Here is a 22,553-nt window from a genome sequence, read left to right on the forward strand (position 1 = left end):
TCTGTGAAGGTGCTTACTCTAAATGGCCCTTAGGTGTGAAAGTGTGTGTGCATGGTGCACAGTTGTTCCATCTAGAGTGTGTTCTCTTGCGAAAGGCTCTGGAGCCACTGTGACCCTGACCAAGATAAAGTGTTAACTGAAGATGAATGAATACATTATTGACATAAACTAATAAGTTCTTTAAAAGTTCCATGTCTTTCACATACAGTAAGTAATATGAAAACTGAACATGTATAAAAATAATTTCTGTGAAAATCTGTAAAGACAAAAATAAACCTGTTAAAAAAAAGCATAATGGAGGTACATTTTACCTTATACAATCTCACCTGTTAGATCACAGACCTAAAAGTAAAGAATTATGATACCAATATAAGACCACATATCAAACAAGGACACTGGACCCATAGTGAAACATGGAAGTGGCAAATTATTGTTCAGGGAGTTTTCTGGTAAGAACAGAACCCAATGAAAAATTTGAAAATCCTGAAATGATGTTGAAGTGATGAATGAGCAAAGATTTGAAAAAAGGCCCTAATAATAATCTTTGGAAGGGTATTGAGATGTGGATTTCTATAAACCTCATTTTTCACATATAACATATAAACGTTAAACATATAAACGTATTTTAGTCATGTATATGTAAATATAAAAGCAATAGAGATGTCAGTACAAAGGCTCATCTTTATTTTGAATATCAAACGGAGAGTCCCATGTCAGTCTGACCTTACCTAGACAGATGAAACTTATTAGGTTATTATTTTTCCGCCTCATAAAATATGAATAAGTTAAACCTAGCAATTAATAATGAACCATAAATCTAAATATTCCGGTGTGTATTTTCAAACATGAATTGATGCTGCCACCTATGCATCTCTGGCCATTCTTCATTTAGATGAGGAATATAATACTTCCCATTCTAAAAATTTTCCTTGTCATTGTTCCGGAAGGAGGACCTCATATCCTGGCGAGAGACTACAGGCAGGCTTTTTTCTGCATAGTGGTTTTATGCATCATCCACTTGATCTCAATTTACATGTATGTCCTGGATTATAGGTATATTCACTTAGGTCAGGTGGTTAAATCAATGGAGTACACTGTAACCTTTTCAGTTAATACAAGCAGCATACTATGAAGTGTTGAAAAAGGGTCTCTTTACAAGAGATGATAAAAGGCACATCCATGTTTGTTGTTTTATTAATTTGTCATGACCTTGTGGTATCCTTTAAAATCAGAAGATATGAGAGTATATCTATGCTACTTCAAGCCTTCACTCTATACCAAGAAGGATGAGGATGTTTGTGGGATAATTTGATACTGGTGTCAGTAAAACAACTAGCACTCTATAAAGAAGAAAATTAGTATGAATATTACATGTTCTGAAATATGTAAATAAAAGACATGGTTTGTAACAGTGCATTGTCCAGAAGTACTGCTTGCTGTTTTAATAGATATGTAGCATTAAGATTAAAAGAAAATACACTATATGGCCAAAAGTGGCCATAAATACACTATATGACATTGATATGTGCCCATTCCAAAACCATGGGCATTAACATGGAGTTCTTCCTCCCTTGCTGCTATAACAGCTCCCACTTTCCACTAGATTTTGGAACTTGACTGTGGGGATTTGCCAATTCAGCCACAAGAGCATTAGTGAGGACAGGCACTGATGTTGGACGAAGAGGCCTGGGATGAAGTCGGCGTTCCAGGTCATCCTAAAGGTGTTCAGTGGGGTTGAGGTCAAGGCTTGAGCCACTCAAGTTCTTCCACTCCAACCTTGGCAAACCATGTCTTCATGGAGCTTGCTTTGTGCATAGGGGCAGTGTCATGCCAGAACTAAGGTTTGGCCCCCTTAGTTCCAGTGAAGGGAATTATTAAAGCTACAGCACACAAAGACATTCTATACAATTGTCCACACATGGGAGATGTTCAGGTGTCCACAAACTTTTGGTCATACTTTTGGTATTTTTCTGACATCTGCCTTGCACAGGATGGTCAAACAGCAAAACATCTAGAATAGACTAAAAATAAATATTTGCCTTTATAATCATAGCCTGTTAAAAGGTAAAATGATTATTAAAAAACTAATAACTAATAATACATTTCAGCAACAACCCAAACACAAAAAGTACCCTCACAAATGCAATCCCAATACAATAATTCCTTTAAACAGCATTAATTCCTTTGTTTTTGTGAGTCTCACGTAATAATGACATTTAATTCAGAACTTGTTACCTTTAAGTTTCAAGATTTAGTACTTTGTCATATCATGCTGTCTTAGTTTAACTGTGAAAAATTTCTTTAAGCGTAGCTCAGAAAACCAGCTCTATCAACACAACACATGAAACAAATTCAGTTCCAAAGTCCCAAGTTAACAGAACACAAAAATATTCAAAAATAGATACTCCATAAATAAATAAATAAATAAATACATTATTAAACTCCAGCAGTCAGAGTTATATAAGCCTCACACTATTTAGATTGTGAAAAAGCAAATATAAATAGGGCAACAGAGGGAGTTGTAAAGCTTAGTGTAGTAGTGTAGTCTAGCTTAGTGTAGTTTACCCCATATTAATCTTGTTCTACTTTCTGTGACACTGTACTGGCTAGAGACTGAGTTTCCAGTGCAGTAGGTGGACAAAGTAAGCTTTCAAATTAGGGACAATAGTGTTGGGTTTAAAATTAAGGTAAGAACCCAATACGATGCCAGGCAGAGGTAAGGAGACCTTCTGCCGGAAAGCATTCTCTTCACTCAATTCAGAAAAAGACATGGTGGTGCCGACAGACCCACTAGCATACATTGGCAATAAGACACCAAATTGCCTCACTGACCCATCAGCATTCAAATTCCATAACCCACTGATATATGAGTTCCCTGACCCATGTGCAATCACGTTCTCAAACCCACCCACGTTTGACTTTCAGTTGTCTACCTGTGTTTTGATTCCAGCCATGAACTTTGATTACAATTCTCAGATTAACTTGTGGTAATGCCTTTGACCCCTTAGTTTTCTCAGCAACAGGAACGTATCACCAGTCTACTAGAAAAGTAGTATGAAAACCACCATTCACACTGACTGGCTAACAGAAGCCATTCTTATCCCATCCTAAAGACAGATCAATATATTACAATTACCCTTTTTTTTTTATCAGTAATGTCAGCCTCAAACTCTTGTAACTGCCCTGGCCAAATGGTATCTGTCCATAGGACATCTCAGACTGAAACTACCTTCCAGAAAAGTCCTCACTGGTCCATTTAAGATACTGAGACAAATCCTTTTTGTATCATTTACACTTATCAGCTACTTTAACCAGTTTCTTCCTCTATGCAGGAATCAGGTCCTGTGCTTTCCATTGGAAGTGAGGGGCAGGTTATGTTACAGCAGGCTTGCAACATGATACCTCACCTGTCCAACAGTTATCTTAGTCACTGGTTTGTTACTAATACTTATTAGATTCTTAGTAGGGCAATGGTAGCCCAGTGGTTAAGACGTTGGACTACTGATCGGGAGGTCAGTTCAATCCCCAGCACCACCAAGCTGCCACCGCTGGGCCCTTGAGCAAGGCCCTTAACCCTCAACTGCTCAGTTGTATTAATGGGATAAATGTAAGTCGCTCTGGATAAGGGCATCTGCCAAATGCCATAAATGTAAATGTAGAATCATCTGCATTTAGCGCACTTATAACCAGCTAAAAGCAGCAGTGTGTGGGACTGTTTTTCAGTCTACCTGCCGAAGGAATTCTGACTGATCCTGCCGGCTTCCTTAGAAATGATGTTTGTTTGCCCAGCTTGCGATCCGAACAAGCTTAGTTACTTCTATTTCCCAAATTAGTCATTTAAACCAACGTGATCCTGACCGTGATAAAACGGTCAGTAAGAAATACTGAATGAACATGGAAATTGCACTGCACAACACCCAGTACGCTCCCATGTTAATGGACTTGGCCTCTCTTTCTCCCGCATGATCCATAACTGACTGACCGCTCCCGCCCATATGAAAGTGAAAAACGTCCGTTATGCATTCATGCCATCTAAGATCAGTGACGTCAAACTTGTTTACTTTTTTGTGTTTTGGATAATCCCTGTACTGTGTTTGCTTCTGATCTGTTTTTTGAACATTGCTCTTTAAATATCAGTATTAGATTGTGTTTGGAACTTGTGTCTGCTTGTAATTTTTTAAATAAAACTCTGCAAATTGAAAAGATAAGGCAAAACCAAACTCAGTTAACTAGGTTGATGAATGGTTAGTTACAAGAAGTCCCATCATATGTTCCTGTGATTTAAGAGAGCGCTAATCTGACTTTTGTGCATGCCATTCATGAAAGAAAGAAATCCTGAATCACCATACTTCTATAGTTAGTCAGTTTGCAAGAAGAAAATGACTGGCTTGAATAGAGGATATACAGTATATATCTAAAATGATCCAGTCGTTACAGATCCAAGTCTGCTCTCTAGACACACAAGAACATTTGACAAAGTGGGGGCAGGAACACACATTATCACACTGAAGCCACTTCTAACCCTTTTTGGGGCAAGACATTTCTCAGAACAGATTTTTCTAAACTCAACAGTATCTTTCAAGATAGGATGTCTTTAATGCATAATGTCTTAAAAAACAGATCTATGTTGTAGGAGGTCTATCTCTTTGGCTGGTTCTACTGCTTTAATTCCCAGACATCTTATAGTGATGGCTTCAATTTCCAGGGCTTTTGATAAAATCGTGCAGTCTCTTGTGTATTGGGATTGAGTACCCTGCTATGGGAGCAGTTTAATGAAGTGCCATAGTTTCACTGCCTTGTGATGCACGGTGATAAATGTGAAGCCAGCAAACGTAAAACATACAGCTGTAACTGAGTTAATATGATTTAAAATGCTAACTATTTATTACGCTGGATTGTGCTGTCATACAACTTTTACAGGTTAAGCTGTGGACTGTTCTATGTATCTACACTTTATTTATTTGCCCATGATATACCATATGTACTCCAGCTTGCCAGATGATATAAAATATTCCTTTTTATACTGTAGACAGTAAGACCTACGAGTAAAATATTGGCAGTCTCAATTAAATCAAAGGCCATCTTACTGTACAAGTGACCAAACAAAATGAAAGTACTAACTGAAGACATCTCCCATTTGTCATGCATCCACTTATCTTTCAGCATTTTTTCTGTAAAAAACATCATAAACAAAGGGTGTGCTTGCAGTTTCTCATGACGGACTAACACTGATTTTTTCTGACAGCTCAAGGAAATCACTTTCCTGCACTAAAACCAAAGCAATAGCCCTCCTAATACAGCTTGATATCTCCTTGTTTATTTTGTTGCTGGCAGATGACCATTTTGTGAGGCCCTTTTGTGGAGGTACTACAGGATATCTTGCAGGTCACATCATTCTAGGGAAGTTGATGACTCGGTTAGATCTCCATCACCCTCCACTCAGGCGGAGAATATGTTCTCAGCAGAGGTGCACGGTTTAGATGGTGATGGAATCGAGAGCAGGTGACAGGCCACTGACAGCCGTTTCCTGAGGAGATGCCTCTATTAGTCCCCAGTTACCCCTTTAACTTGTGTTTGCATTGTTGCAGTACCACGTGAGAAGTAGGTAGGTTACTGTGGTGTTGCTAAGTTGTTTCTTTCGCATTTTGCTTTCTTGAAGCTACGCGGCAGACATGATATGCAAGCGTAGAAAATGTTACTCCGGAAACATGGGCAGGAATTTCAGATAAAATACTTAGACATTGTCTGTGAGATATTTTGACATAAAAGTCAATAACATTGGTAAAATATGAAAATCAGTGAATAATTATTTGAAATAAACATATTAGTTTTAGATTCATGATATTTAAAAGAAGTTTAGCTCCACATGATAATGTATTTATTAACTGTGTTTAAAGAGGATATCTTTCTTACTCAAGAGTTAAATATAAAGGAATAAATAGTGAGAATGCAATTTTTAGTTTAATGGCAAAAATTGTCAAGTACTTTCATGAACCAGAATTTTAATATCGGAGCATCCCTAAACCAATTTTTATGACATTAGATTATTTAAATTATACAATATGTACTTTACCAGTTGGAACTTTAGCTTATGGTGTCAATGATATTTGGGCACTGACAGTTGCATTCATTTCAGCCAGGACCAAATAATCCTGACAAGTTTATAAAGTGCCAGGGGGAAAAGGTTATTCACTTAGTGTGCCGGTTGGCTGTAATTTAAAACAACTAGCCCCCAGATCTGTGGCCGAGTTCCCCTTTCACAGGCCTCCCTCAGCGAAAGTTTTCAGCAGGACATTACACACTAGAGCAGGCACCAGATTGTGTGAGATTACGACAACATCCTGGAGCAGTCTTGGCTCTGTAATATCTTCATGTTTGCAGTCATGGCCTGTCACCCCAGCTGACCAGTGGGGACGCCTGGTGGGTCACACCCGTTCTTCAATCAACTTCAAGTGTTATTAAATAGTGACCTCTATAAAGAAAAGCACAATATAATGATGGCTTAAACAAACGCAATTTATCATCCTCCTCACGTTGACATTACTTTACCCTAGGACAGCCAACCAAGCAGGCACAGATCAACTGGCTCAGTGGCCAGGCTCAGACCCCAAAAGGGTCTTCCACTTGCTTCAGACCACACACCAACATCCAATTCGGCTAAACTCGCCAACAGTAAAGTCGAAGAAATATATAAAAGGTCAATGCTTTTCAAATCTCAAAAGGAGCAAGAAACCCAGTGAAGATTTACCACTATACTACAACGTTGTTAAATTCTCAATTCTGATTGGTCAGAATGGGTTGACTAATCTTCTACAACAGCAGCTCTGGCAGTATAACATTACATTAATGCACTCATTCTAATACAATACAATACAGTATAATTGTTTCTACAGTAACAGCTCCTTCACAGAGGCTTGTATCATGGATGTGCCATGTAATCTAAGGCCAAAAATAAACAGATTAAAAAAGCAACGTAACTTTTGGTTTCTTAACAAAGAAAAACATATACTCATTGATATGGTGAAATTGTTTGTAAGGAGACAGTTATTTAACATTTTTGGAAAGAGTCTCAGGTGTCAGCACTTTGTAACTTTCAGTGTGTTTTCTGTCATGAGAGAGTCATAAAACGTTGCACTTTGCAGTTTCTTGCTAGCATGACAAACTGTATTTTGGACCCTATTAACTTCAAGCGAGCAAAAAAAGAGAGGGTCATGAAGGGATGACAGTTTATAGCTGCTATAACGTAAGTAATAAGAGGAACTAACCTGGTACGTGGACATTCCATGACATTAAATGTAACTACAAACAGTTAAGAAGTAGCTCTTTAATTTAAAAAAAAAAGTAATAGTAAATAGGAAAGGTAAATTGCTGTGGCATAATCGGAATAAAAGAGTTCAGGACATGCTGCTATAGGAAAATAATAAACTTCTGGGTGCTAACTATATGTTTTATTTCTTTTATTCCTATTCCTTAGTCTAAAGTTGACGTGTTATGACTAAAAGTTACTGAAGCACGTTTCCTTTTTCTTAGTACCCACTAAATCTGCTTTTTTTAATGGAAAGGTATAATATAGTACAAACCTATGCGACAAACCTGCCACCGTCATCTAAAGTGAAAAAATATGAGCAAAATATTAAAAATGTGTTGACTGTACTCCAGTTTTTACAGTCCCGAAACCAAAAACAGAACGCCAGCCCGAATGCAAGACACACACCTTCCTTCAACATCTCGTATGATTTGTTAAAGGCTTGATAATTAGACAACTAAATGAAAATGCTAAAAATGTGTTAGACGTCAGCAGGACATCCGTTGCTTGAAGTGAAGGCTGTTGTCTGGCAGAAAGGCATTCTAACCCTCAGAGTACTAGGTGCGTGTTTGGCTTTTTCCCACTGTAGCTTTATTTTATAATGACCATTAAGGTTATAAAAGGTCTGCATTATTAGTTAACCAATAAATGCACTGTATTGGCCAGACCCATCAAACAGGTCATTCAGGAAATTATTTTCCAGATGGATTTTTATGACTATATTTTCTTATGTAGTATACACTCTGGGTCAATGCTAAGCTGAAGTTGGTTGACACTTCATCCATGGAGTCATGATTTTTTATATACACTATTGACTTGGCCTTTATTGATTGCACAGAATGTATCGCACAAATCATTTTGCACCAAATCAATAAAGAAATCTTGTGGAAAATTTATATTAAAAGATCTTTGTTTGCTTAAGTGAGTTTCAGACAGGGTGTATTGAGTGTTGTGCTGATTAATTGAGTTAGTTTAAATTTGACCACTGCAAGCCCATTAAAGAATGCATTCTTAAATCATGATCTGCCATTTATGATTGAAATGAGATTTTCAATGCAATGAAAGGTCTGTTAAATAAATCACAAGTACATTTTACTGAGAACAATAAGCAGGACATAACTCTCAAGAAGCAAGGTCTTTCCATCTTCAACTGCAGCACTTACCTGCATGCATTTTCATGGATCTCGTTACTTGCTTCTTATCCTAATAACCTTAAAACCCATTCAAACGTGTTCTATTGTACAATTAAAATTAAGGTGCAATTACGTTTAGCAGTATGTCAATTTATGGAAAAACACGGAAATGCACTGAATAAATGTAATCAATTTAACCATGTGACCTGCTAGTCAATTTAAAGCTAAATGGCACTTGATCAAAGCGAGATGGGTGAACATACCAACTTTGAGCTCTAATCACATAATTGAAGCAAAAAGGTCACTTGGGCTTGGAGGCTTTGCTCGCTTGGACACACAGAAAAAAAAAATGCTGAGATGACTTGCTTCAGTGGCAATGAAGGGCAGACTTCTCAAGGAGGCCACTTTTTTATTTCTATCAGTTGATCATTTCTGTTTAATTATGTGAGGTGGATTTCGGAGTAGATAACAAGCTGTTATCTCCAAGTAAGAAGGATAGAAAGGATATCAAAAAGATAAAGTCGCATTCTAGATGCTTATATTGGTAATGGTTAAATTTTTTAATAATATTTTGTCATTTAAGGAATTGAATTTTTTTGCAATTTAAATTTAAATGTAACAAAACTAAAGAAGAGGATATGAACAAAACTGAGAACAACGTTAGCCTTTATACTGATAAAGCCCTTGATGAAATAATCAAAAGGGAGGGAGAGAGAGTCTCCACAGCACACATAATGGCCCAGGGGGATTAAAAGATCACCTGAGTCAAGAGGTGTGTTAAACGCTATGAAATGAAGAAATGATTAGGGAAGATACACATGGCGCAATACTTGACAAGTAATTGAGATGCACACTCACTGTGACATCTAACTACACAGTGGAAATCAGTATAGATCATGAAAGGCTGCTGAATAACAAATACATACAATTAACTGGCTTTTTTTTTTTTTTTTGAAAATGTAGGTGTCCCTTGCACAGATTTTCTATCACCCACCTTCAAACCAGTGCAGCATGGATGTCGCCTGATGTTAGCCTATGAAGAAACAGAAGAATAAGAGAGGGTTATTTTATATTACAGGCTACCTTTTCGTATTAATTTTACAGAATATGATCACATTCCTATGCTGTAATAAACACTGGGAAAAGCAAGAAAACTGAATAGGAAAGTTAAAAGGCACGAGTGCTACACAGGTATGAGCATGGGCAATCAGATGCTTCATTAAGAGCGGATTTATTCAATCAGCTAACTCACCCTTTAATTAAAGGTACTAATTACGCTATCGAAAGGCTTAACGGGTGGCGCCAAAAGAGGGTCGGCCCACGCACTTTTCCCCTCCTGCATTGGTGAAGGTGATGACCTTGTGATAACCTGTGTGTTCATCAGTCAAATTACTGTCCCCGGTAATGGTAATGCCAAAGCACTGGAACACTGGGGCCAACTAATCTGTATTCAAATTACACACCACCAAACAGTGAGGTGGCCTCCGTGGCTATAACTCAGGCGCAGTGCATGCAGGGAGGAGAGCTGAGGAACCCCTCCCGTCCAATCAGACATTATCATACATTTCCCAGGTGTGCGACAGGCCTTCTGTGAAGCAGCTGATATTGGAAAAATTAATCATAAGTTCCCTATACTGCTTTAATGGTCATTTTAAATTAATTAATTGACAAAGTGTAGGAAAGGAACTGGTAGGGGTTATGGGTGAGAGGCGAGAGGCATGTAAGGCTGAGAATTCCCACTCTCTCACTCTTGATATCTATATTTTATGAGTTGTGGCAAAAATGTGGCAAATTTACATTTTTTTTAAATTTAGCAAAAATTTTTTCAATGTTCTTCTTTTAAACATTTAAACAAAGAGTGATATAACACTGGTATATTAGTAATACAGACACATCACCTTACTTTATGTTTTAATTTAGTTTAATTAGTTAGTTAATTTAATTAGTTTACCATAAAAGTGCTCTCCACAGCTCGAGCCATTACAAAAAATATTAACTTCCAGCAAAACATTTATGAGATGTATACATTTTACTGATTGAATAAGGATAAGCAAATAAGATAGCTAGCTGTGTTTTATCACATAATTATTAGCTAATATAGCTAGCATAATATAGCTAGCATTTTGCTAGCCAAATAGTAGCGCTACATTACTTTAGCTAGCTAATATTTTAACAATTTAGCCCCCTTATGGCAAACTAATTTAACTTCCTAAGTTATGTGTCTACACTGGTAAATACTAACATTACATCATTCTTTGTTTCAGTGTTTAAATGAAGAATTTCAATTTGAATTTTTTTGCTAAATTTTAGTTAGTAAAAATTGGTCAAATTTGATAAGCTAATGCACAGTGAAACCGTTCTAAAACTGTGGAAATACACTACTTTAAATTTTACAATATACAGATATATTTTATAATATTATACATTATAGTATAATATAATATTTTATAAAACCATACTACCCATATCTCGCAGCACTGCATGTTTATTTGTGTTTGAGGCTAATCAGAGTGCAGCGTTTTGGCGCCATCTTGTGATCGCGCGCGATATTACAAAAGTAAGCTTCATCCAAAAGTTCACACTTCCACACCAAAGGCTCCATACATCCATTTTAGGCACAATTTAGACTGAAACCTTTGTTTTTATTCTGTAAAGCTTTAAAGTTGTTTTATATATTTATTTATTAATTTATAAGATGAGATAAAGCTAATTTTAGGTCATGTGACCATTTTTTACGTGTAGTTGGTCACATGACCAGCATTGTTCACTTCAAGCATTCACCTGAGTGAGAAAGGAGCTGTCTGTCTTGGAGCTCTATGAGAGGAAGTAAATAAAATATAATAAAGATAACACTAAAACATTTGGTGCATAAGAGTATATTGTTGGTATGTCAGTAAGACTAGACAGGAAATGTAAAAGTGAACTGGCCAGTTATACAGCATGTAATGTGTGCGTTTGTCAGGGATATAACACTGACCTTGGGTGTGTGTTTATGATAAGATTGGTTTCCACAATAAGTAAAATATAAAACAAATTGTACAATGACAGGGTGGTGTGATGCGACCTGACGCAAAGTGGAGTAACTGTTACCACCCTGAAGCTGATTATTTTCCAGTAACAGCATGTCCCACTCTGTTTCAGTCCTCATGTACCACAGCAATTTGTCAGGGATTACAATTGTTTCTTTATAAAGAATGACACACAAGTTCCTGTTAATACTTAAAATACTTAGATTTAAAATCGTACTTTATAACTCCATTCTTGAATAAACAGCTTGTGATATCACAGAGAAACTGGAAACTGGCCTCCTCGACCAACATCAGTGTCTGACCTCACTAATGCTCTTTTGGCTAAATGAGCACAAATCCCCACAGCCACACCCCAAAATCTAGTGGAAAACCTTCCCAGAAGAGTGGAGCTTATTATAACAGCAAAGAGGGACTACATCTGGAATGAGATGTTCAAAAATGAGTGTGATGATCAGGTGTCCACAAACTTTAGGCCATATAGTGTATGTTAAACAAACATCTTCTTACAAAACGTTTCACTATAATCAAGTATTATACGATTTACTTGGTTAAATGACACTTTAAAAATCAGTTTATTATTAGGCTTACATGTGAAGTGTCCAGCATAAAAGTCCCTGTGAATTACTGTGAAGCTCTTGGTATAGAAATGGTAACCGATTAGAACAGGTGATTTGAATCATGGCCTGCACTATTGTCAGTGCTGCTGTTATAGATCAAACACACTGGCAAAAATAAAACTTAAAGCATTTTTATTCCATTCCATGATGGAAAAACAGTAGATGGCTTATATTAAGTAATGCTTTGTATTCACTCTTATTAATAAATATAAACATATTTCTTTCCTAATATATCAGACACATAAAAAGGCACATTATAAAAAAAGGTATCAAATAACAGTTTATCCACATACACCAGATATGTGACTTGCTTTGGTTTTAACTACACAGTGAAGTCATAAACAAAATTCACAAAATCTCAGTTCCTCTGCACATACAACTTATACATTTACATTAATGTTCTGTAACATTAGTTACATTATTACAGAATCTGAACAATACAAAAAAAAATAAACTAATGTGCATTCTGTACATTTTTAAACTTAGATTATGAATAATAGATTATGAACTGCTATAATTAATACATACTACAAAAGACTACAAAAAAAAAACCTACTAAACTGAATTTTAAACATGTTAATGGTTGTCTACTTGTGACAATCTGCATATGTTGGAAATATTATAAAAGAAATTGTTTCGTTAACAAAAAGTTAACTGTTCTGAAAGTACTTCATATTGGTAATTCAGAGTTAAATGACGATTAAATGTTCGTTTTTATACAGCAGTGGTCAGTGGTGCATATAAGTGTCATATTAGTACAGGATTATTGTCTATTGTTGTACAAATGATATATTACTACCATAAACATACCACTTTGCATCAGTTTTTTAGGGCTCAGATTTAGTGAGACAACGCAGACCAGGGATCCTCCAGCGAGAGCTGGTGTGGATGCGCAGGTCCAGCCACTCCTGCTGTGCCACAGCTAAGTAGGACTCGGGTGGAGCTGTGGAGAGCAGCTCAGGGCTCACAGAGCCTTCTGCCCGAGTCAAGGCCTGGTGACAGGCAGCCTGGATGTCTATAGTCTCCAGACTATTGAGGCTTCCAACTGCCTGGTCCACCACCTGGGCCCTGTTTGGGCCTGAAAATACAAAAAAAAAATGTTCAAGAATTAGATTTTTATAATTTTGTTTTTATAAGTTATTCAAAACATAAAAATATTATTTTGCTTACAAAGTGATGTCATCTACCATGCATGCTAGCAATGAGCACTGGTTTCCTAGCCATAATTTTTTAAAGACAACATGAAATAGCAATCAAAACACTTTTTTCCCCATAAACTGGCTTAACATTTCTGCTTGCTGATAGGTTGTGTAGGAGAAAGGCAAGGCAGAACACAACCTGATATTAATTAACATTATTCTTCTTCATTGAAATCAATGAAAAATAAGAATTTTGTCTTTTAAGTAAATAATACTAATAAAGGTTTTCTGTGCTTATCCTACAGAGGGTCGTGGGGAGCCTGGAACCTATCTCAGGGGACTCGGGGCATAAGGCGGGGGACACCCTGGACGGGGTACCAACCCATCGCAGGGCACAATCTCGCACACACTCACACACCCATTCACACACTACAGACAATTTGGAAATGCCAGTCAGCAGCCTACAACACATGTGTCTGGACTGGGGGAGGAAACCAGAGTACCCAGAGGAAACCAAAGCACGGGGAGAACATGCAAACTCCACGCACACCTGGGAAAGGCGGGGTTTGAACCTCCAACCCTGGAGGTGCGAGGCAACAGTGCTAACCACTAAGTCACCGTGCCCCTGGTTAAGGTTATATTAATTTCAGTAAATACAAAAAAAAAAAAACTCAGACTGTCAGAATGATTCTAATTTCTACATAAGATTTTTTTGTTTTAGTCCTGGCAGTAACTCACAGCAGTGTCGGAAAGGCTCCCATCTTAAAGAGGGCATGTATGCTTTGGTTACAGGTTGCTGTAGCAGGCACACTATGGCGCTGTCCACTTGATGAAAGACGCGCAACGACAGGAGCCGGTGGTGTAGCTCCTCTGACAGGCTGTACTTCTCTGAACGAATCAACTCTCGAATCAGGTCAAAATCCTGCTTCAGCTGCAGTGCTCCATGAACACTATAATGAAGGAGTTAATGTAAAGGAACAGTGTTCTTCCAAACTTTAATGCCCATTTCCAATTCTAAGATTAGGAATACAAAGTATCTATACAATATTGTTTGGTCATTGATGACTAATACATTTGGATCCACACAGAAACATTGCCCACCAACCTAAACTTGATTTTCTGTTTGAGTATGTGCTCCATCCAGGCCTCCATGAAGGCAGTCATGGCCTCTGCCAGTGCTGGAATACGAGTCTCATCCGGTAGGGGCTGCATTCCCTCTAACACCTGGCCAAGCACACTTTGAGCTGCAAAGGCTGCATAATCACTCGGGGTGCTGGGTAATTCTAAGAAAATGCACACAAAGCAGCTATTCCATGCTGGAAGTAAAAATACTGATGATTAACTGTATTTGATAGTAGCAATGGTTGAATATAGAAAACATGAATACATTTTTAAGCCCAAAAATGCAATTATCTGCCTTCTGACCTGTTTTATAGTTGACTCTCCAGTGTTTTGCTGATGGCATTGTTTGCTCAAAAATCTCCATTGACATTTTCTTGCAGTCCATCGAAAAAATCCTCAGGACAAGTTCAGAGAAGGCCTATGATTTATTAAAAGTTTACATGAACATAGTCTCAATTCTTATTCACTAAAACTGGATAAGAATTAATCAGGGTCACAAGATGTGGAGGAGTTTAAGTTGCTATAGCAGCAGCTACTTTCAGGTCTGTTTAGCTGCAACTGCCAAATAATTATTTATGGTAGTTTGTATTTCACATGTTTCAGACCACGAAAAACAATGGCCACCCTCTCACCACTTTTCTGCTCCTCAGATCACCCGCCATAATAATCAATAAGTGTATGCACACGCGTTGCAAATTATGCTTGTGCATTTGCTTTGTTTTAAATGAGGTTATATATATATATATATATATATATATATATATATATATATATATATATATATATATATATATGTATGTAAATAATAGGCATTATAAAAATAGCATTTGTATCCTATAGTAGTCTTTTTTTTTTTTTTTTTTTGGTAGGTCAGCCTTTTGGTAAGTCAATGCAGGAATCTTAAGGGGTTGCTCGAAAATTTAGTAATACAGTGTTATAGTAATATAGTGTATTATCCACATCGCATCCTATTCTTTAAAATAAAGCATTAACATCAATGGAGATGGTCTGCACATGCTTAAAGCTGTATTTATGCATTACAGAAATTGCCTTATCAATACAACCTACCCACTAGACATGATTTTCTTGACACACCAGATTGTTTGTTATTAATTACGCAAACTCCTCTGATTATTTAGAAAATACACAGCTTTTAGTATGACATCAGTATATACATACTGTGTGTTAAAAATTTCAGCAGCCCTAACCTAAAATAGTAGCGATCAAAACAATACCAATATTTTCTTCCCAGTTATAATGACAAAGTTCACTGAAATTTGAGAACATTTTACTTGTAGTTGTGAGACTGCATCAGATAGCTGCAGGCCATGTTCCATGATGAGATGATGATGATGATGATGATGATGATCAGTGCTTCCAACCACAGCGTTCAGCTCCTGCACTAGACTCTCCACTGCCTCCCTGAGAGCCTTCAAATTAAAAAAAAAACCAAAAAAAAACAAAAGATGTCAATGCATATTCTTCATTTATATTCTCCAAAAGAGTATACAATTCAATATAAAAGAGTGCTCTATACCTTGAGGTCTCCTTGTGTGACCAGCACAAACTTAGTAAGAGACCACGAGGCCAGAAACTGGTAGGCCTTACTCATAACCCAGAAAGTAGAGGACTGGACAGTGGCTTGGGCCCTGCACAGCAACCCTAGGTGATACAAACCAAGAGTTCCCTTCTCTCCTGGGCACAGAAAGATGAACATTATGAATTATGACACAAAGTCCTCCAACAAGATAACTGAACTGCTTTGTTTTGTGGAAGTAATACAAAATATTTTATAGGCATACTTTCCATCAACAAAGTATGAAGCATTCAGGAAGAAAACCTTCACAGGTCTTTAAAAGACTGCATGTCCTCTAGAGGTGAAAACAAAACAGGAACTGTTACAGGAAATAGACTGAGGAGTACCTAAGTTTGTGTGTGGGGTTTGCAGTAACTGGAGCACAGAGAGCAGAGGAGGGAACAGCTGGAGTGTAAGTTCCATGGTGGCGGTTCTCACAGTGGAAGGTTCTGTCGTGGTTCTCGGTGAGCACTTATCCTTCATTCCTAAACCCAGCGACTCACACATTACTGCAACACAAACATACACTTAAGACTGCTAACTCTCAACCAATAAATAAATAGGAAAAATTGCAAATGTTATTGAGCACTGAGTTCTACTAATTACCTGTTATTTATAAGCCAATAAATCTTATTATTTATCTTATTAATTACCAATCAGTATCAGGCAATAAACACTTAACAACATGTATCAATGTAGTATTAGAGTCATAATGACACCTTCAATAGAAGAACACATGGGACAGTGAATATTTAATAAAAAAAACATGCACTTTATAAAATTGATATTCTGTATCTTTCTGCACAATTAGTAATGTGTTAAAATCTAAAAAATGAATTATTATTAAGTGAGGATTAAGACACGATGGATCGCAAAGGAAAATAATCAACAATGTGTTATATCCTGATGCAAACCAGAGTTACTGTTACCACCCTGTACTTGATTATTTTCCTATAACAGCACATCCTGAAGTGTTTTATTCCTCTTACACCACAGCACTTTGCAAACACTGACAATTTTTTCTTAAAGAATGACATGTCATACTTTTAATTTGTATATGGTTACATTTAATGTTGTAGAATGACCATGACAATTCAGTTCCTGTTATCACTTATGTTATAGTAGCTATAAACAGTAGTTCTCTCACCAACCTCTCCGTTTCTCTCTGTCATGAAGTTAACAAAAAAAAAAAAAAAAGCAGCATATCATGTTACATAAAAACTGCAAAGCTTTTCCCATGCTGGAAAAGTTACAGCTTTATCATTCACTGTTACAAAGCGCTGACACTCGAGACTGCTTCCAAAAATACATCTCCTTACAGAAAACTTCACCACATCACCAATCACACAGGTTTTTCAACATCTGTTTATGTTGAGCATCCACCATACAATACCCTGCATAACTACAGAAATGATAGCATATTAAAACGAGTGCACTAATACAAACCTTACAGCCAGAACTACTGTCAGAGCTGCTGTTATGGAAAAATAAATGACACCTTCTGACTGATCAAGCACTCAACAGCACTGTGGTATTAAAAACTATTAAGCAATTTGCCTGTAACTAACAATATAGATATAAATATTATTAATGTCACTTCTGAATACTTGCATCAGAGAAATGTGCTAACCTTATTAAAATATCATTTAGTTTATCATTCCAATTTAGATAACCAACTCACTTGCATCCCAGTGCATGTAGGCAGCAGCAGATAAAATATGGGAGCAGAATTTATTCAAGACATCCTTGCATTCAGCTGGAACCCATTCTGGAAAGAGCAAATTATAATAAAAGTAACTCAGCACTCAAGCAATTCACTAAGCAAACAAACTGATTTTATGTACCAGCTTTTATAGTCGTACCTTCTTTACATGCTTGCTTTAGCCATCTGACCAGAAGGAGCACCATCTGATCATTCCACTGGTACATACCACCCAAAATACTGTTGTGAGACGGATAATAAAAATGCTTGATAACTGCTTTGCCAAATTCCCTCCACAGCATATCCCTGTACTGAGAGAAAAGTGCCACACATGCATCCGTGTTGCTCAGGTCTATGCGCTGAACAGTGTTTTGGATATGAGAGGGATACATTTTTGGATTGTTATTTTCTTCTTGTCCACTGGCTCTGCGGCTCCTCTCTGCAGAAGCACTCCTATCCAACTGATGTCTTTTGGGAGGTCTTTTGGGAATGTGTGGAGCTAAGAGGTCTGTTGAGGATACTAAGACTTGAAAGAGAGTTTCCAGAATGTCCTCTCTATCCCAGTGAGCAAACACAAACAAAGGAAGACTGGAAGACTGGAGGGGCTTTTTAGGGGACTTGTCCAGGATAGAACTAGATTGATCTGAAGTAGGTGCAACAAGAAGATCCGGGCAATCCAAGTCCCCCCATTTCATGCTGGTTTGTCCTGCAAGAGAAAGAAGATCAGTCTGCTGGCATGTCCAGCTGTAAAGTTGCCTGGCTGCTATCTGAGCTCGATGCCGTGCCACGATCCTCATGATTTCCACCACTAACAATGTTCCAGGTCTGACGTGTTTCCTGGCCAAGTCTGGCTTGGTCTGAGAACAATCAGAGTTGAACAAAATCTGCAAACTCCAGGCTGCAGCTCTTTTCTGGGACCTTGGGTTTGCTACGACATGATTGTATATCTCCACAGCAGACAGCATGTCCTCTAAGGCATCTCTGGGTACACAAACCAGCTGAGCAGCACCTAAGGCTTTAAGCAATGTGTGCATGCAATTCTCCATCAGCAGCAAGGCTTGCTGTGCCAGCAACCACAGCTTTCTCTGCATCAAGCCTAGCATCTCTGTGCGACTGGAAAAAACAGTTCGCAAGAAGGGGTCAGAGCGCGCTCGGGCATATAGCATGTCCCAGTGGCTGATGTGGACTTGCAGTTCCTCACACATAGCCCTAAGATCCAGGTTCCAGGAAGAGTTGGCTTGTTCTTTTGAACTTTGAGCCCTGCTGGCTAAGAGATGGGCTTTCTCCAGCACATCACCCAATCGTGATATAAAGCAGTTAGCTGCGCGACATCGGCGGCCATACTCATGGAGGAAGAGGAGCTGAGCCCGTTGTTCCAGAAGGTGCTGGAGTTGTGCATAATGCTGGCTAAAGGCTGCTGCCTGAGGGTGGTGGTAAAATTCTTCCTCTGCTGAAGGGGAGAGTCCTTTAATGCACCCTTTCAGACAGCCTCCTGATCCACGCAGTACATGGCACTGAGACTTGAGACTCAATAAAGTGTGTTCTAGGTGCTGGAGGCGTTGGGAAGATCGAGAGGTAAGGTCCTGGCATGCTACGAAATTATCTTCATTTTCATAGTTCCAGGTGGAACTGTCACTCTTCTGTCTCAGGAGATGTTTAAGATTGGGACTGAAGCGTTTCTGAAAAAGAGGATCTGTCTTCTGACGGGACTTGGTAAACGGGCCCTGGTACTGAGAACCTGGGAATACAAGAGGAGGCCATTTATGAATATAAATTTCTGAATAAGAAAGCTGTTTCTTAGTGTGCCTGCTTCACAATTGTGTCATATCTGCAAATAATTAACAAAAATGATAAAATTTGATAATAAAAACAGTTGGCAATGAATTTCAATACCGATTAGATGGACTGTGTTATGAAGCACGCTGTGCTGTTCTACGTCACTTCATTTAGACTACAAACACATTTAATGGAAATGGTGGACCATGTTACAACAGAGAAGGATCTCCTCTAAAGTATAGGAACTCTACATTACACTGCGCTGTTGACCTCACAACATGTGAGGAATATTATGATTTGTAATCATTAATTGGTGGGAATGTGAAAAATCAGTGATGTCCCTGGTTTTTAACCATTTATGCATCTTTCCTTCCTTGTCAAAAAACATTATTTTGTGCCACGCTGGCCAAAAACTCTGTACTTTGTATGACAACTCAATGGGTTGATAAAGAACATGGTCTCAAATGAATGACTACTCCACAACACGAATGCTTTCTCACTTCAAAACTCAAACTTCAAACTCATGTCATGAAGCGTGTGCATTATGCAGTGCTGGGCAGCCACTAGTGAAGCTATATGAATCAATTAGCTTGTAAGTAGTTAAACTATTTTTGACCCAGTATCATTGATAAATGCTGCACTGTTTACTTTTCTTAGCATACCCAATATATTTATAATATATTAATGTGTGTTAAATCATCTAGTCGCTAGTCATCAGCTTTTGGTTCACACTGATGATCCCAAAGTTGATCCCAAAAAGAGTCGAAAAAGCAAAATGAATTTAGTTTTGGAGTGTTTTAGTTAGCGAAACAGCCAGTGGATATTTCTTTTGTGTTTATTTTGGATTTGTCTGGTCAAAATTAAACACGTCAGGGCTTTTGTTCAGAGTTTAAGAGTTTGCACATACCCAGCACAAATTAAACATCATGTGTAGAAGCAGAAAGAGAAGACAACTGCAATAACATTAGCACTATGCCAATCAGCAGAGTAACTAAGTTTCCTTGCTGAACAGGGAACTCTGTATAACTTACACTAAATTTCAGCATAGGAGTAACACAGTGAATTACACCACCTACCATCTTGTTTGTCCTTTGACCGATATTTTTCAGGAAGTATTTCTGGACAACTGTTTGGCTTTCTCTGTGGATAAAGTATTAATCTGAAATTAGCAAATGACAGCTAAAAGGAAACTGCTACAAGACAAACATTTATACAATTACAATAATTTTATTACAGTGTGAATACAAGACAATCCTATAGTCATGTTGAGGAAGCAGGTTCAGTCCCTGCTGGATCATCAGTTTAGTACTTACCAAAGTGACCTGGTCCGTATCAGAGGCTTGAAGCTCAGAGCTGTCAGTCACAGCAGACGGCAGTCCTCTGTCTAGATGGAAAACATGCCAGACATGTTGTGTGTTCACACGCATACTAAAATACAGCAATTAAGTCTAAAGCAAGTGAAAAACTCAACAGATGAGGTGAGTTGGTAAAAACAGAATAATTACATTGTTATATTCTCTTATATACGTGGCAGTCTGGGAAAACTAGAAAGAAAGTACTTTATAAGGCATATTATAGTTAAAATAACAAGCGTTTCACAGAAGGGGGCACGGTGGCTCAGTAGTTAGCACTGTTGCCTCGCACCTCCGGGGTTCTGGGTTTGAATCCTGCCTCCGCCCTGTGTGCACGGGGTTTGCGTGTTCTCCCCGTGCTTCGGAGTTTCCTCCACATATTCCAGTTTCCTCCCCAAGTCCAAAGACATGTATTGTCGGTTGACTGGCATTTCCAAATTGTCTGTAGTGTGTGAACAGGTGTGTGTATGATAGTGCCCTGCGACCAGGGTGTCCCCGCCTTGTGCCCCGAGTCCCCTGGGATAGGCTTCAGGCTCCCCCCGATAAGTGGTAGGATAAGTGGTACAGAGAATGGATGTATGGATGGAGGTTCACAGAGTGGGAAAGGGCTGGTTAGGATCTGTGTTTGTCTACATCATGATTCAGAAAAATACTGACTGATTTTCTGCTGTTATGGATGGTCCTTCCCAAAATACCGGTCCTGTGCTCATCCTAGGACTCTAATTCACAATATGTTCGTACCGAACATCCTGAAGCATAATCACTTCTAATAGCACTGTCCGGTGTAAGTCAGAAGAGGATGGGTTCACTTTTTGAGTCAAGGTTTTTACCTCATGTAGTTTCAGGGATATTTTCGCCTCTGGTTTACTCATTAGGGATCTAAATCTACATCCGGATTACAATAAATGTGTACTGTTAAAAAAAAGGCTATTCAGATTGAATGGAAGTTGAACTAAATAGATTATTTAGTATGAAAACTCTGGACTGCTCAGAATGTCTGTGTTTTTATTGTCCATGCAGATGGATGAGTGGAAGACTTGGAAACGTGGAAAAAACGTTATCTTAACATTAGTGGCTATTAATTATCAGTAGTAAATCCCCTCACCTGCAGTATGAGGATGTGTTTGTGTTTTGTTGCAGGGTTCAGCCTCACTGTGTCCTTCCTGAGGGCTACTGGATGCCTGAGCCATTCTCTCTTCAGCTCACTAACTCAGCTTTCCCATTTCACCTACAATGCCACAAGAAACACAAAGCCACAGCTAGCTTTAGCATAAAATAAAAGTCTTCATATATACCTACTAAAAAAGACATTTATCTACTGAATTTCAGCTTGCAGTTTAGCTAAGTGTCTGTCAGACGTTTAGCTAAAAATATGAGCTAAGTAACCAGTTTATTCATTAGCTGGACATTACGTTAGCTGCTTCTTTGGACTCGTTAATGTTACCTGGCTAGCTACTAAAACAGCTTCTTCTTTGTAACACAAACTGTAGCAGGGAACATCTCCCGGAGAGCTTTATGAGCTTTATGAGCTCATATGAGACATGCCTGAGTCCAGTATTAAAACTCTGTAAAATGTGTGTTGCATAAGCAAGAAAACATGGAAACACTCAAATAAGTCTACGGCCCTGTCCCAAATAGCGCCCTACGTCCTCCACATCCGCACTTAGTAACCGTGGTGTAGAACAGATATGTCAGAGAGCTGCTCTTCGTTCTCTGCTCCATTTGGGACAGAGCCTGCACGAGACACAGGGAACCAATGAGGGAGCTGCTATTGCTGACGACTGACGGAGGTTGAAGATGA

At 38.2% G+C, this 22,553-nt stretch overlaps 1 protein-coding gene and 1 long non-coding RNA gene across 6 annotated transcripts in view; both read right to left on the reverse strand.

Moving 5' to 3' along the window:
* LOC128318570 (uncharacterized) overlaps window positions 1–11,744 on the reverse strand; it is a 42,203-nt gene extending 30,459 nt beyond the window's left edge. For 2 of the 4 annotated variants that reach the window (XR_008301970.1, XR_008301969.1), the window contains exons 1-3: window positions 10,902–11,744; window positions 9,692–10,038; window positions 9,434–9,472 (exon numbers count right to left, since the gene is read on the reverse strand). This is a non-coding gene — a long non-coding RNA (uncharacterized LOC128318570). Of the gene's footprint in view, window positions 1–1,148; window positions 2,022–9,433; window positions 9,473–9,691; window positions 10,039–10,901 lie in introns of those variants that run through there. The other 2 variants (XR_008301968.1, XR_008301967.1) reach the window with 2 other exon arrangements.
* Window positions 11,745–12,200: 456 nt separating this feature from the next.
* Window positions 12,201–22,459, reverse strand: ccdc142 (coiled-coil domain containing 142). 2 transcript variants are annotated; one of them, XM_026940692.3, is made up of 13 exons: window positions 22,197–22,459; window positions 21,858–21,980; window positions 20,714–20,784; window positions 20,477–20,540; window positions 17,785–19,362; window positions 17,604–17,690; window positions 16,270–16,431; window positions 15,884–16,041; window positions 15,639–15,776; window positions 14,650–14,764; window positions 14,330–14,507; window positions 13,963–14,174; window positions 12,201–13,163 (listed from the first exon to the last, which is right to left on the reverse strand). In XM_026940692.3, the coding sequence occupies exons 2-13, from the start codon at window positions 21,940–21,942 to the stop codon at window positions 12,913–12,915; spliced, it is 3,099 nt and encodes a 1,032-aa protein (XP_026796493.3). In that variant the 5' UTR covers window positions 21,943–21,980; window positions 22,197–22,459; the 3' UTR covers window positions 12,201–12,912. The 2 variants fall into 2 exon arrangements, with proteins under 2 accessions (XP_026796493.3, XP_034162103.2); XM_034306212.2 differs by having other exon boundaries at window positions 14,330–14,540.
* Window positions 22,460–22,553: the final 94 nt, after the last annotated feature.

Source organism: Pangasianodon hypophthalmus, chromosome 7 (genome assembly GCF_027358585.1).
Source record: "Pangasianodon hypophthalmus isolate fPanHyp1 chromosome 7, fPanHyp1.pri, whole genome shotgun sequence".
Classification (NCBI taxonomy): Eukaryota; Metazoa; Chordata; class Actinopteri; order Siluriformes; family Pangasiidae; genus Pangasianodon; species Pangasianodon hypophthalmus.

Bases quoted from the DNA above. Each gene is read 5' to 3' on its own strand.
- ccdc142 (XM_034306212.2), bottom strand. From the start codon at position 21,942: ATGGCTCAGGCATCCAGTAGCCCTCAGGAAGGACACAGTGAGGCTGAA. The intron at 15,777-15,883 runs GTATAGAGCACT...TTTAATTTGAAG, and splicing joins TCACACAAGGAGACCTCAAG to GCTCTCAGGGAGGCAGTGGA. The intron at 14,765-15,638 runs GTAAAATGTTCT...AATAAATCATAG, and splicing joins ATGCAGTCTCACAACTACAA to GCCTTCTCTGAACTTGTCCT.